The sequence below is a fragment of the Pipistrellus kuhlii genome, unplaced genomic scaffold, assembly GCF_014108245.1.
Source record: "Pipistrellus kuhlii isolate mPipKuh1 unplaced genomic scaffold, mPipKuh1.p scaffold_m20_p_24, whole genome shotgun sequence".
NCBI classification, from domain to species: domain Eukaryota; kingdom Metazoa; phylum Chordata; class Mammalia; order Chiroptera; family Vespertilionidae; genus Pipistrellus; species Pipistrellus kuhlii.
The window spans coordinates 5,563,739-5,578,648 of record NW_023425523.1 but is presented as its reverse complement, the minus strand read 5'-3'; the positions used below and the strand labels follow the sequence as shown (position 1 = coordinate 5,578,648).

Genomic DNA, 14,910 nt, shown 5'->3' with positions numbered 1-14,910 from the left:
TCCCTTCCTCTCTCTCTAAAATCAATAAAAACATATCCTCAGGTGAGGATTTTAAAAACTATGCAAGTGGAGAGGAATAACAATGAAATATCAGATAAGAAAATAAGAATACACATAATGACCCTTTACTAAATATTACGATTCATTTCAAAGACAACGGTCTAGAGGGGGAGGGGAAGATTCTGCAGCCTATCCCTCCCTAACAGAGCGAGGGAGGGCATGTGGAAGGACTCTGATAGAGATCCATCAGGCCCTTTTCATCTCACATGGATAATTATATCTACTCTCCTCCCAGAAATCTGTCACACGGCCTGCAGTCCTACCCACAAACATCCTGACCTTCCCTACCCCAATGCCTCTGCCCAAAGAGCACGCTCTTATTCTACATCAAAATGAAATGGTTCTCACCAAATGCCACGGTCGATCAAAGCTCACTTAAAAGTCATCTGCTATCTGAATCTCTCACCCCCCGTGCTCGGCCATGGCTGACCCTTCCTCCTGGTGACCTGTGCCTTTCTCAGGGCACGTACCAAACATTGCTCTCCGGTGCTGAAAACGATGCCTATGCCTCACAACCAGCTTACAACAGGCAAACCTCTGGTCCTCTTCCTGCTGCAGCATCAGCGAGAGATGAGAACTCTGTCTAAGGAAAGAGGAGGGGGTGCTCCCGAGCTCTCTCTCTTGATTCACCCAAGGAGCGTCCTTCAGCGAAACGGGAGTGCTTCCCAGGTGGCTGTCCACAAAGGGTGAGGCCAGCTGTTCTTCTGGCCCCACTGTTGGTTAGCCTTGGAGTCACTAACCCTCCTGGGCTTCCTCTGTAAACAGAGGGAATGAGAACCCTCACCCTCCCTTAGGCATCACAGTGGCTCAGTACAATAACATGAGTGTGAGTGTGCGTGTGCATGTGCATGTGCGTGTGCATGTGCAGAAACACTGAAAACGCCTCACAAGGTCGTTTTCACGATTGCCCCTGTGGGCTGCGACTCTCAAACAGCAGCTGATGGGTGTTAGGGGGGGCTGATGGATGCTAGGGGACGCTTCTCAGAAAGAACCTCACTCCCGACTCAGGGAGAAACCAAGGGCCTTCGCGGACCTGAGCTCCATGGAGCTCCACTGACAGGTCAGCGGCTCGTTACCGCCAAGCGCGCTCACAAAAGGCTGAGGGGCTGGGGCTGCAAAGGCCAAGTGTTTAAGATCGCATCTGCTTTAATCAAGTCGATGGTCTGGAGAGGACCTGAAAGCAATATCAATACCAGGGAGGAGACACAGGGAAAGGAAAGGGTGCAATGACAGTCTGAGCTGCTATTTTTTAAAGCGGATGACAACTGTGTCTAAGCACTAAATACTATCGCTGTTTGCTAGTTTTCATCTTAAAAACGTTTTCATTGCAACTCTTTGCTCTATTCATCTTAGAAAAATCTTTAGTAGAAGTTAACCTATTCATGGCCTAATGGTTAATTACTTCTCATAGATCACCTTCCATAAATTCCTTGTCGTGTCTCCAGTATTTTCATAGGAATATATGTTTAGCTCTATCTGGTCTTTTCTGCTCATAACCATCTGTGGGACCACCAGTCAAGGCTTCTCTAAGCAAAAATCAACTTTGCGGAGACTCAGACGGACAGAGGTAACATGGGAGACTTGCTTGGAGTGGAAAGAAAAGCACCATTTGACACGTAACCATCTGCCTTCGTCCCTCTGTCGCTCCAACCCCGGGTTGTGAGTGAACGGAACTAGCCTACACATGAAATCGGCATTCCCTGTGTATCGCACTTTCCAACTGCCATCACACTGGCCGGGTCTGTCCTCCCATCTACACAGCCAAGAAACGCAAGAGGGAAGCAGGCCATTGCGCTGGATTCAGACCTGGCTGAAAAATCATACCCAAGAAATAACGATGAACAAACCTGGAGAGGCATCTCTAGGAAGTCTGATCAGTGTGGTGCCAATGTCCCAAATTAGTCGTGATCAAATCGCCCTCCTTTTGTTTGACCCCAGACATTAAATCCTCTCAGCAGTGGTCCAGAGAGCCCTGACCAGCGGCTCAGATTTGCACATGAGATGACACATATCACATATGGGAGGTCCCTGGCTTAGGTTTTCGAAGGGACATGGCCCTGCCGTTATCCAATCTTCCTACACCGCTATGGGGGCTTTCCATCTGGGTTGACTCGTCATGTGACACTGTCCCAGTCAAACCAAAGCCCCTTACCCCCTGTCTGCGTTGTCTTCATGGCCTGAACGCGGTCCCCTCGCCTACCCGCATCCCGTTAGCAGGCCATGCGAAAATCCAGAGTCACTATCTCTACCGAGCCCTAAAGGGTTAGAATCAATTAAGAACATAAAAGCTGGGGGTGAGAGTTATTTATACCAACTCAGCTCCACTTCAAGCATCAAGTGAACCATTAACTACTAACAGCATTTGTGTCTCTCGGTGGGCATTTCCTTTACATAAACCACAGTCCTGTACAGCGTTTCCTGTGAAAGAACCGCATCTTTTTTTGTCCTCTAAGTGGGGGCATTTGGCAGCTGAAGTCGCAAGTAACCTACCAAAGTTAGTTCCACTGACTTCAGCCCAGCACATCCCCCGCGACATCGACTGCACACGCGAACACAACATTAAACACTTTAAACCTCGATTTTTAACTCTTGAAAAACATCTTTATAATGCCCATGTATGGCTTACAATCTTTTGTAATATAATGAAGGAATGTATTTAATGTTAAAACAGATGACAGGCTTTCTCTGTATTTTTATAGGTGAATGCAGTGAATACAAGTTTAATAGAATCTCTGGCACTGGTATGTGTACAGCACTGTGTTGTGAACAGGAATTTAGGTGAGCTAACAGTTAAAAAACTTCACCTCCTGTGCGATCATGAGGTCCAGCCAGGAATGTGCTCCCTGCGGGGCTAGTCCTTCCCGGGCAACCGTGGCCACTGGGCTCTGGGGACTGTATCTCTCCCTCCGAATGAGGGGCCTTCCCCAGGGCCCTTTCGAATGAGCCTGCACCCTCTCCGGTTGGAGGTCTGCTGTTCACACACCACACACACACACGTTTTATTTCGTGGAAAGAACTAAGATTTACGCACTCCACGTGAACGTAGTAGCTAAACTGCCTGTCACTCCCTCACGGAAGACCACAGCCTCCACTCAGGAACACTTCCTCTTGGGCCAGGGATGGGCTTCAGGACGAGTGTCCCTCAAGGCCAAGGGCATCACTAGACGACAGGAAGGTACAACCAGGAGGAACCAGCCAGTCTTCACGTCCAAAGGAAACACCGGGCACATTAGAAGCAGGCTGCTGTCGGCTTCTAATTTTATTATGTCAAGTCACTTTTTAAAATATATTTTTATTTATTTCAGAGAGGAAGGGAGAGGGAGAGAGAGAGAGAGAAACATCGGTGATGAGAATCATTGAATAGATCATCTGTAATAGACTTAAAAAGAGAGAGAAACGCTATATCCAAATATCAAGAAAGGGGAGGTATCCGAGTACCAAAACGATGAAGCAAAGACTATCTAGAAAAAGTTAAAATAGGCGCTTTCTCCCAAAAGCGAGATGGTAGAAAACACCTAGAATTTAAGAATTCTGGAAACTTCCTAGATTTTATCTTGATGTTCAGTCCTCTAAGTTCATTATTTTCGAGTGGTTATGTTGAGTATTAAATGTTCTTTCCTCTAATAAGATGGACTCCGGGTCTCCCATTCCTTTTAGCTTTTGACAGTCAGTGGGCTTTATACACAGGGCTGGAGAAGTCGGACAGCCCAAGATGGTTCACTGTTTTGTGAAAAAGATCAAGTTAAATAAACACTCGGCTAAGTGCTCTTAGAAAACAACAAGCCCAAGTAAGGAAGGCTTGCTTTGTATAGAAGGGCAGGTCTGTGTTAATTCAAAGCCAGTTTATCTCAAAACTAATGCCAGGAACTTAAGTGCCTCCATGAGTCCTGGGAGCCTTCCAGCAAACGATCAACTCTGAGGAGCGGGTCGTGCAAACGCTCGACTTTGCCGCCACGTCGGACAGAGGGTGGGTACCCTGAGCTTCCAACACTCAGGACTGTCACCTGAGGTGGGAGCATCCTGTGGAACTGAGCCCTGAACCTCGGGGGGTTACACGACACCAAGTGGTTAGTGTCGGAACCGAATGGAAGATGCCACACCTTGTTGGAGTCCAGAAAGTTGGAGAATTTGTTGGGGGGGGAGAGGGGGTGGGAATAGCTCATAGTTGATGCCAGAAGGTGCTAATAGCAAAAATGGTTCCGAAAGAGCACAGAGTATGGCCAGGGAGAAGTCAGTGGTCCTCTCGGCCTCCGTGTCCTCCTCTGGAAGAGGAAAAGGTTAGACCGGAAGCTGCCTCGGGTCCCCTTCAGCTTCTACGCTCCGCGGGCAGGGCATCTGCCACAGTGTCCGCAGGGCAGAGGGGATCCTGACGCGAAGCCACCCCCCCCAGGCGGCCCGAGGTCAGGAATGAGCTCCCATCCCAGCAGGCATCCCGCAGACCCCCGCCCGCCCGCAGCGTTTTCAAATCCCCAGCTTTCACTGTCAACTGAATTTTTATGTGAGAGAATGTAAAAGGCAAAGCTTTAGTAACTTAAGAATGTTTCTTCTCATGTATGAAGTCTTCCCACTGACCAACCACAGGATGTAACACAATCGGTGTCTTAACGCCTCTCGACCTCCCAACGGACTTATGTTTTCTAAGCTGTTTTATGCTTCATGTTCATATTTAAACCATGAACACTATTAAAATGTTCATATTTAAACTTTTTTAAAAAAAAAAAATCATTGGAAAGTAAATTACGCTACACTAATGACCCTGCCCTGGCCCTGACCAATCAGGGGAGAGCTCACCTGCAAAGCTCAGGAAGCTCCGGTTGAGACATGCCCCTAAGGTTTCCACCTGCAGGAAAGGGATGCTCTCAGGGCGAAGGGCCCAATGCCATTCCCTTTCCCCTCTTCCCCCTCAGGCATGTATCCCCTAACCTCCAAGGGACCCCACGAGGCTTGCAACCAGGGGAGCGATGGGCAGTGGCAGCTCGTCCCAGGCTCGTCCCCAGAACCCGTGTCCAAGGCCCCCTTTCCTCTGACCGCCCAGTGAGCCACCGCGGCCCCGCCTGGGCTCCCTATTGCATCTGAGCCCTTCCTTGTTGCACTCTCCTAAGCATGTTTTGCTGCCATCATGGACCCAAGTGACCTTTTGGCTCGGGGCTGTGGAGCCCTTCACTTTTAATATCTCCATCCCTTTTCCTTAAATAAATCCAATTTCTCTCTGTCCACCATCTGAAGTGGTTCTTCAGCCTTCCCTGCTCACAACTGACTTCTGCCTTTCAGGGTTAAGTCTATACAAGTTTTCTTCCTTTGAACGTAGAAAACTCTCAGAATGACCAGCCATGGTTGAGGGTTTTCTTCCTCGCCATGAACTCTCCCTGCAGCGTCCAAACATCTAACGGAGTCTATCACACCCCTTCCTTTCGGGTGGCTGATGGCCGGGTGATAGAAAATGAAGAGCTTCTCAAGGCAAGCGTGCCCTTGGCATCCCCCTCAGAACTTGGGGGAGAAGAGTGTCTCTAGGATTCCAGACGGTGCCCGCAGCAAAAGCAGGAAAAGCGCAGGTGCAGCTGGGATGGGGTGAAGCAACTGTTTCTCCCCCCCCCTCCCCCCTCCTCAACCGAAACTGAGCAGCCCTGCATTCCCAAAGTCAGGGGCAGAGACAGGAGGCAGGAGGAGGGGAGAGGAGGGCTCCCTCAGCCTGATGCACTTTCTGTGTTGGCATCCCCTGGCCTTGAGAGGGCGTTCTCTGAAACTGTCTCCCCCACATCCATTCCATCTTAATCCGATTGTAATCCCAAGCCCCATCTTCACCAGGAAAACACTAAGAAAAGGTACAAAAAAGCAAATCTTATGTTTCAATCATAAACTGCTTGTTACCTTTCGTGTTAACTGTGCTTGCCAACTAAATGGAAAGCATTGTGTTCGTTTTGAGACTTGGGCTCAGGAGGAGACTGTTTCCATCTTTATTTGTGAGAGAGAGAGAGAAAAAAAAAGACACCCCACATGCTATCCTTGTGCTCGGTGAGGGCTCTTTAAATGCACAGGAAGCGGGAGGGAACCAGAAGGGATGATCCCGCAGGAAGCTGCTCCTGAAGGGAGCAGGCCCCGGGAGAGAGCTCCTGACAGTCAGGGTGTGGCTGCAAAGAAGCAGGTGATAAATAAGTTGTGTTTTTCACATGCATCATCTTAAAGGTGTTTCAACTAACAGGAATTTACCCACCTACAAAAGGCCTGGCCATATCAATACAGTGCTTGTGCTACAGAATATTTTGAGAACTATAGAGAAATTGCTTCCATTTCCTCACTGTGTTATCATTGCAATGAGCTAGTTTATTGGCATTGGTAATAGGAAGAGGGCAAAGGGGAGGCCAGACAGAGTGAGTGTGGTCATCTGGGCAGCTTCACCGGGGAGTTGCACCTTCACACTCCTCAGGCAGCCACGGGTCCATTCCCCGCAGGTAACTGGGGGGAGGGATCAAGCAAAGGGGGTGGGGAGAGGGCAAAATCCCCAAATGCACTATTGAAAAGAGTGCCTGGTACCCACCATTGGTGGACATGGAAGCAGCACACAGTTTTCCAATGCTCTGATGCCCAATCCCTAGTTTAGGATGCTTTTTCCTTTCCAGACAAAAGTAAAGTCTAGAAAATAAACTTAAATCTGTTTACCTTGGATGCCACAACTCACTATTCTTTTTCTTTTTTTAATATATTTTATTGATTTTTTTACAGAGAGGAAGAGAAAGGGATAGAGAGCTAGAAACAATGATGAAAGAGAAACATCGACCAGCTGCCTCCTGTACACATCCCCTACTGAGGATGTGCCCGCAACCAAGGTACATGCCCTTGACTGGAATCGAACCTGGGATCTTCCAGTCCGCAGACCAGATCAGATGCACTATCCACTGAGCCAAATCAGTTTTGGCGGACAACTCACTATTCTTAAGGAAACTGAAATTTGGGAAGGCCGACCTAACAATTTAAAGCAAAAAGTACTAACGTGTATTCATTTGTCAACATAGAATTACAACTTCACAAAGAATCAGGTAGATGTGCCCTACCTGGTTTGGCTCCGTGGATAGAGCCTTCAATGGACTGAAGAGTCCCAGGTTTGATTTGGGTCAAGGGCTCATGCCCAGATTGTGGGCTCGATCCCCAGAAGAGGGTGTGCAGGAGGCAGCCAATCAATGATTCTCATCGTTGATGTTTCTATCTCTCTCTCCCTCTCCCTTCCTCTCTGAAATCAATAAAAAAAATATATATTTTTTTTAAAGAATTGGGTAGATGAGTACGGACCTTATGTTAATTAACACAGAGCCTGCTAAAAGTGAGCCAGATTTGTGACCATTTGGATTTTCAAATAGTCAACACTCCATTTTGGTTGACTAGCCAAGAGATGATTTAACAAAGGACAGGGTCACCAATCCTAAGAGACAGAGCTGGAGGGCTCTTCCTGACACAAAGCCAGGTCCCCTGACTAATTCCAAGAACTTTTTCTATCACAGAAACAGAAGTAGTGCGCTGCTGTTTCCAAGTTCCCTTTTGTGTTGAAGGAAAAACATACTCCCTACCACGTATGCTCCTTTGGTTCTAGTTTTACCACACGCACACCCCAAAAAAAAGCATGCAGAAAGTATCAATTCCATCATCCACACTGACAGCTCTTCTTGTTTTTAAACATTTATCTTCTTCATAAGCCATCTAGAGCTAAAATATTTCGTTAAACTGCATAAGACTAAGTGTGTCAAATATTAGCAATGTCATGTGGTTCAGCCTGCATGTGATAGAATTCTAACGGGTCACACATGGTAGCGAGGCTGCTGTTGATTACGGAGCCATCCGTAGTAAATGTTTCGTGCGTTTTGTTTTCTCTACATTTTCATCTCGCTCTTGTTTGCTTCCTCAGAGAAATTCAGTTCATACTCTGACCGCAAAGGGATGCAATGCCAACAGTAATGAAAAGAGAGGTTTCGTGTGAAGAAAGGGGAACCGGAGGTTTATACGAAGTCACTGCCTCTGACCAATAATGTTTAATATATATATATATATACATATATATATATATATATATATATATATATATATGTATGTATTATTGATTTTTTACAGAGAGGATGGGAGAGGGATAGAGAGTTAGAAACTCTCGATGAGAGATAAGCATCGATCAGCTGCCTCCTGCACACCCCCAACCGCGGATGTGCCCGCAACCAAGGTACATGCCCTTGACCGGAATCCAACCTGGGACCTTCCAGTCCACAGGCCGACGCTCTATCCACTGAGCCAAACCGGTTTCGGCTGACCAATAATGTTTAAATATATATTTTATCAACTCCCATTTTTCTAGCACCTTCTCATGTGTCAGGCATGACCCTGGAAACCTTATATACAACGTTATCTGTTTCAATCCTCTTAGCAAAGTATATGCATAAAACAATGGCAGATAAAGCAAATGTCTAATGTTCACAACTATTTTGAATAGTAATCTTTCTATATTTCTGTAGGTTTCTTTCTGTCATTGTTTTCATTCTGGGACTTCTTACTGTGTTCTGTACAAATTCTACTGGACACAAAGGCTTTACGGCTCGTTCAAAAGCTCGCTTTCTGGATTATGTTTTTCCCTTGACTCATCAGGACGAGCTGGGCGATAAATTTCGTCCTCCGATGACTGGGTATGATGACAGTGCCTCTTCCTCCACTTAGCTTCTCATCTCTTCCTCGTCTTGAGATGTTATAACCTTTAACTGCTTGTGTTAGATGTGCTGTCTTGATAAGCTATTTCAAGTTACTCTCAGATTTGGGCAGGTTATAAACAAAATGGAAAGATTTAAGAGGAGACTTAGCGGAGCATGGTAACGATCTTCATGTGTTTGAGGGATTGTCCCAGAGGAGAGTTATGAATTAATTCTATGCTGTACCAGGGTCAATGGGTAGAAAACTAGATTAGTGATGATTTTCTAAATAATTCACCATCCACTAATTGGAACTGTTGCTGCAGAGGAAAATCCTGTGCCATCACTCAGAATCTTTCAAGTACTATAGAAGGGAGTCCAACTGGGAGCCCAGAACAGTGTAGAAAGGACGGTGTGTGTGCTGGATTGCTTTACTTATCTACCTAAACATCTACTTACTTATGAAAATTCCAAGTGAAAACAACATTTTTGGAAAAGCAATGCTCGTTAATACCATCCCCCTTCTAGAGCAGTTTCACTGTCTACAATGCCATGAAAGTGTACTTGACTAGCTCTCTGAGAAATTGTACTTTATCATCTGACAGTCAGTAAATTCATGTTTTTCTGCTGCTTCCTCCTGAAAACCTAAAGGCCACTAGAAAACCGTCAGCAGTGGTTTCGCTAAAGCGACGTTGGGCTTCACAGACATCAGGGGCAGACGCAGAGTTCGTTCCCATCTGGATCTGGCCTTCAGGGCATTTTTGTGACTTTACCCAACTCATACCCAGTGCTATCAATCGTCTTCAAAACTTGACCTGCCCGGTTGCTCAGTGGATGAAGTTTTGGCCTGTGGACTGAAGTGTCTCGGGTTCGATTCTAGTCAAGGAATCCAGTACCTCGGTTGCAGGCTCAATCCCCAGGCCTGATCAGGGCACATGTGGGAGGCAACCAATAGATGCGTCTCCTCACATCGATGTTTCTCTCTGTCTCTCCCCCTCCCTTCCACTCTCCCTTTAAAAAATTAATGGAAAAATATCCTCTGGTGAGGATTAACACACACAAAAAAAACCTAACCTAGACTTGACCGGTAACAGTGGTAGACTCTACCCTCACACAACCACTCCAGGGTGATCATTCTGAGAGGCAGCTACAGAGCAGAAACGATCTGTAAGGCATCTGCCCACTCAGAAGCAGCAAGTATCCCCCCTCAGCTCCTTTGCACAGACACACAGAAGAAGACCAGCGAGGGAACGCAGAGGCCTGGGGTCACCCAGCACATTCCGTGTGAAGCTGGGTGCACACAGTTCCCAGGAGAACACCTGCTAACCCAGTGGTCGGCAAACTCATTAGTCCTCAGAGCCAAATACCAACAGTACAACGACTGAAATTTCTTTGGAGAGCCACATTTTTTAAACTTAAACTTCTTCTAACGCCACTTCTTCAACATAGACTCTCCCAGTCCATCGTGTTTTGTGGAAGAGCCACACTCACAGGGCCAAAGAGCCGCATGTGGCTCAAGAGCGGCGATTTGCAGACCATGGTTCTAACCTAATGACTTTGACGGCCCTATCCACCAGCTGGTCCTGACACCATTAGTCCTAAAACACACTGACTCAGCGAGACCTTTCACGCCCCAGAGGCCGTCTAAGCAGAGGAAGATCCAGAACCAACCCAGGGTCTCCACTGCAGTCCTCCAAAGACACGGGGGCTGCAGGCAGAAAACAAGTGACTCAGAAGCCGGCGTCTCTCCGGAGGAAGCGTGCATGGCTGACCCACCACTGCACCGCTGCCAACACTGTTTCCTGCAGCTGCCTGGTGCTCAGAGTGCTCCTGAGGCTGGCTTCCTGCTGCTCCATCCAGCCCTGCCCCTCCCCCCTCCATTCTGCCCACTGGGCAAGCGCCAGGGCTCCCGGGCCCCTACAGATGTGCATAAGCCATTCAAAAGATAACAGGGCGAGTAAACACGGAAAACACCGCCCTCCTTTTCCACAGGAGCCCGTGGATAGGAAATAACGCACGCACAGCAGCTGAAGGCCTGACGGCCGAGGGTTCGCATCACCGCTGTTGGACGGACAAGTCATGGGCCACTGTGCTGCCACCTAATGGAGTCAACCCAGTCGCCTGGAGACTTCCCAGCCATCACATTCACCCCCAAGGGACAGCAGCTGAGACTCCGTGACCCCGTATGCATGTGCCCTGGGTGAGCTACACTACAAGGGCTGGACAGGGCTGAGGGCCTCTGAACACAGCGGAGAGGGAAGAAGAACAGGTGTGCTAAGCAGCATGTGTTTGGCGTAACCTCAAAAACACAGAAACCTGTTCCTAGAAAGTTTCCTAGCACAAAACAATCAATATTTCCATTTTTAAAAGAAATAATCACACACACACACACACACACACACACACACACACATACACACACATACACACACTCACACACACACATACTCACACATACACACACACATACACACACACCCCAGAAAAGCTTTTAAGTGTTCCAGAGAGACCAAGTCTCCACCTGATAACCAGCAAGTGCCAAAAACACCAAAAATGAAATACAGGGAAAATTAAGAATGGACAAATATAGTAAAAACCTTTGGGAAAAAATGAGACATAAAATACTGACTGGGATGCAAAATATATCTACAGGAAGTGAGTGTAAAAGTCATTGGGTTTTTCTTATATTCATTGAAAAGGGGGGAGAAGTGCGCTAAGTTGCCCCTGCTCCATTCCTTCCTCTTGTTTTCTCTCCTCCCCTTTCACAGGTCACATCCAACCCTAACGAGAGCTCACTCTGGGCCCCTCTTGCCACTGCTCTGGCAATGGGCTGCACAGTTTGCAACCACGTTGCTTCCGTCTCAGAAGCAGGACTTGTCAGTGCCTTTAGCGTGCCATGCCCCTCCCACAGCGGGAGGACCCCGCCTGCACGTTTACCCAACTTGTGTGAACAAGGATGCTTTTTCCCAGGCGTCCTATTCATATTTCTCAAGACAAGGGGGTTCCTTGGGCAACGCCCTTCTAGAGGTTTTCAACTGTATTAAGGCTCGAAAACAGTGAAGGGTTTTGTAAACTGGCTCAAAAACTGCTAGAGAGCAGACCCAACGTGAACTTGAGTCATCACCAGCGTGTGAAGAATGACCCGTGCGAGGCTCGGGCACGAGGGTTCTGTGAGACGCGGTGCGAATGGGAAAAGCGGCCTGGCATTGACTCCCCGGGTGAAATATAGCAGCAAAGACAGTGACAGAAAGAGAGGGAGAGGTTCCTCAGAAGGCCGCTCTGTGCAAACACAAAGGAGGATCTGCTAAGGATGCCGCCATGGTGTCAGCCAACCAGACAGTGCTCCAGAGGCCAGAGGCCGTTGCCCTTTCTCGTCTAAACAGACACAAAGGAGGCCTTGGACCAAGCTCTCTTTGTCCGGAAGGAATCACTGGAGAGCTCTCAGTTATGTAAATACAGACAGGCCCCCTCCCGCTGAGGGGGAGCGCGTGAAGGAGGCCTTTGTGGGCGGACAGAGGTGGCCTCCCGGGACCCTGAGGGCTGGGCTGCTGCAGGCTGGCAGTTGGCTGAGGAGCAGGGAAGTCCAGGCCTTCTGGAAGGAAGGAGACCAGAGGTCCCCAGTGCTGCTCGGAGAGCGGGAGTCGGTACCTCCATAGAGGTTGGACGAGGAGACCCCCCACCCCTTCGCCCTGGCTGGTTTGGCTCAGTGGATAGAGCATCAGCCTGTGGACAGAAGGGACCTGGGTTCAATTCTGGTCAAGGGCACATGTCTGGGTTGCAGGCTGGATCCCCAGCAGGGGGTGTGCAGGAGGCAGCCGGTTAATAATAAGGAGGCCCTGACCCAAGTGTGCTGGCAGGAAAGCAACCCGGGGGCCCCTGAAGAGAACTCGCCACAGAGCTGGGGGTCACCATGGGGGCTAACTGAAGTGCCGGGGGCTGGGGGGGGGGGGAGCAGAAGGCTGGGGGTGTCAGAGCCATCCACGGAACCACGCAGGACCCCGAATGACAGGCCACGGCTGAAGACGAAGTGCTGCGTGGTGCTTGGCAGTGAGGCTGATTAGGGCCCGTGGACCACAGACACCCCGGGGACTCTTGAGTAATTCAGGATGGAAAATACTCCGAGGGAGAAACATCAAACTTCTAACAAGAGTGGGAGTTCAAACAGATAATTGAAAGAAGAGAGATTTACATGTCAAACGCTTCATCCTGGGTTGTGAAAACAGACAGGAACTGTCTTCGTGGCTGATCCGTGGGCACTAGCCAACGAGGATCGTCCCAGCCAGGCCCAGGGCGGTCCCCGAGGCACCTGCACCCGCCACGAGCGCCGCCGAGGAGCCCTGGGCTGGGGGCGTTTTCCTGTGACCGGAGGCCAGGCGGGGTCCCCGGGAGACACGCAGGTAGTGGGACACCAGCACAGGTTGCCCCATGTCCTGCTGGGACTCATGTGGGGCTTTGGGGGAAGGGGGGCTGGGGGGGGTCAGAGCTCACAGGAGGACTGGAATCGGGGGATGGGGACATGGAGACTCACGTCATTACCTCTTTTACGGCTTCTTACACGTAAGAAGTGTAACCTTATGCCCAAAGACTACAAAATAAGTGACCATCCCTTTTGAAAGGGCGATTCCAGTCACCGAGCACACACACGTGTTTGGGGCACACACGAGAACTATAACGTTAACATATTCCCACGTGACAAATGTCCTTGGAAATAGCTGTTAGTAAGGGAGTTATTTCACAACCTCAAACGTTTCAGTGATCCGTGTCCTCCTCTCCCCAAGTCCCCCACCCAGGTCAAATAGAGAGGGGCGACAGAACATTCCCAGCTTTCAAAAATGGGGAGTCTTTGGGGCATATCGAGGACTGGAGGGAAACAATGCTGGCCCCCAGACATGAGGGCCCCACAGCTCTAAAGGATGGAGAATGGTTATTGACCTCTGCACCAAAGGTTCCTCTGACACTGCTTGAAATAGGCAACAATTCTAATGTCACTGAGACCAGTGCTACTGAGATAGATTAGATGGATAGATATCGATAGATAGATAATAGATATTGGTTCAGTCACCAATGTGAAATTCACATGTCCTATTTCAACAAGAAACAAGTAATTGATCAAAGGTTCTCCAATTAAAAAAAAAAAAAAAAGAATACATGAGAATATAAAATGCAGCATTACCTTTCCAAAGTCCCGGACATCGAACAGGTCAAAAGCCTCGAAGAGCTCGCTCTTCCTCATCCCAAATGTCTCGCAGCAGGCCGAGAGGAAGGTCCGTATGTTCTTCAAACAGAGAAACTGAGGGACAGAAACGGCGATTAGTATGCCGTGAATGCACACACTGCCTGCCCTCGGTCACACCCGGATGCCGTAAAAAGCGACCAGGAGGGGAAGCCCTCCGTCCCTGAGGCTGCTGCTCAGTGGCCCCTGCAGCAGGACTGACCAAGCAGCCCACCCCCCCTCCTGGGCACAGGGGATGTGCTGGGACCAAGGAAGACGAGACGTCTGTCCTGGTGAAACCCACGTTCTATGCAGACAGACCAGACAAACTCGGCAACAAAAAAAGTTAGTTTTTCTTTTCATGTGGTGATAAGTGGGATAGAAAAAATAAAGCCAGGCCCACCCCGAGTGGCTCAGTGGTTGAGTGTCAACCTATGAACCAGGAGGTCTAGTTTCAATACTTGGTCAAGGGCACATGCCCGGATTGTGGCTTGATCCCCAGGAGGGGGCGTGCAGGAGGCAAACGATTGATGATTCTCTCTCAGCACTGATGTCTCTTTCTCCCTCTCCCTTTCTCTCTAAAATCAATGAAAACGTATTTTTTTAAAAATAGAAATAAAGCTAGGATTTTGGGGTATGTGTACACAGTGTGTACACAACCGTGGTTTTCACCATGATGTTGTCTGACAGCCTGGGAGAAGGCAGAGAGGAGAGGGCCTGGGGCCGGGTAAGCCTAGGAGGCCAGGAGATGAGGAGGAAGGTGAGCTGAGCGACCAGGGAGAAAGGGGACCAGCCTGGGGACCAGTCCACCTTGAAGCCAAGGAAAGAGCGTGTTTCTAGGAAGAGGTGATGGACTGGGCCGGCAGCCGCTGACGGTCAGATAAGATTTCGGCCCCGCGCTGGATTCGAAGCTGGGCAGTGTGAAGGCCCCGGCCTCCCGAGACAAAAGCAGGTGCCACATGGGGGTAGGGAGGAGCGGTG

At 48.9% G+C, this 14,910-nt stretch overlaps 1 protein-coding gene across 7 annotated transcripts in view; it reads right to left on the bottom strand.

Moving 5' to 3' along the window:
- The window catches only part of VAV3 (vav guanine nucleotide exchange factor 3), a 157,380-nt gene that overhangs the window by 122,379 nt on the left and 20,091 nt on the right, over positions 1-14,910 (bottom strand). For all 7 annotated transcript variants that reach the window (XM_045586953.1, XM_045586952.1, XM_036452657.1 and 4 more), the window contains exon 2: positions 13,891-14,007. In XM_045586953.1, coding sequence (XP_045442909.1) covers positions 13,891-14,007 — 117 coding nt within the window. The remainder of the gene's footprint in view (positions 1-13,890; positions 14,008-14,910) is intronic.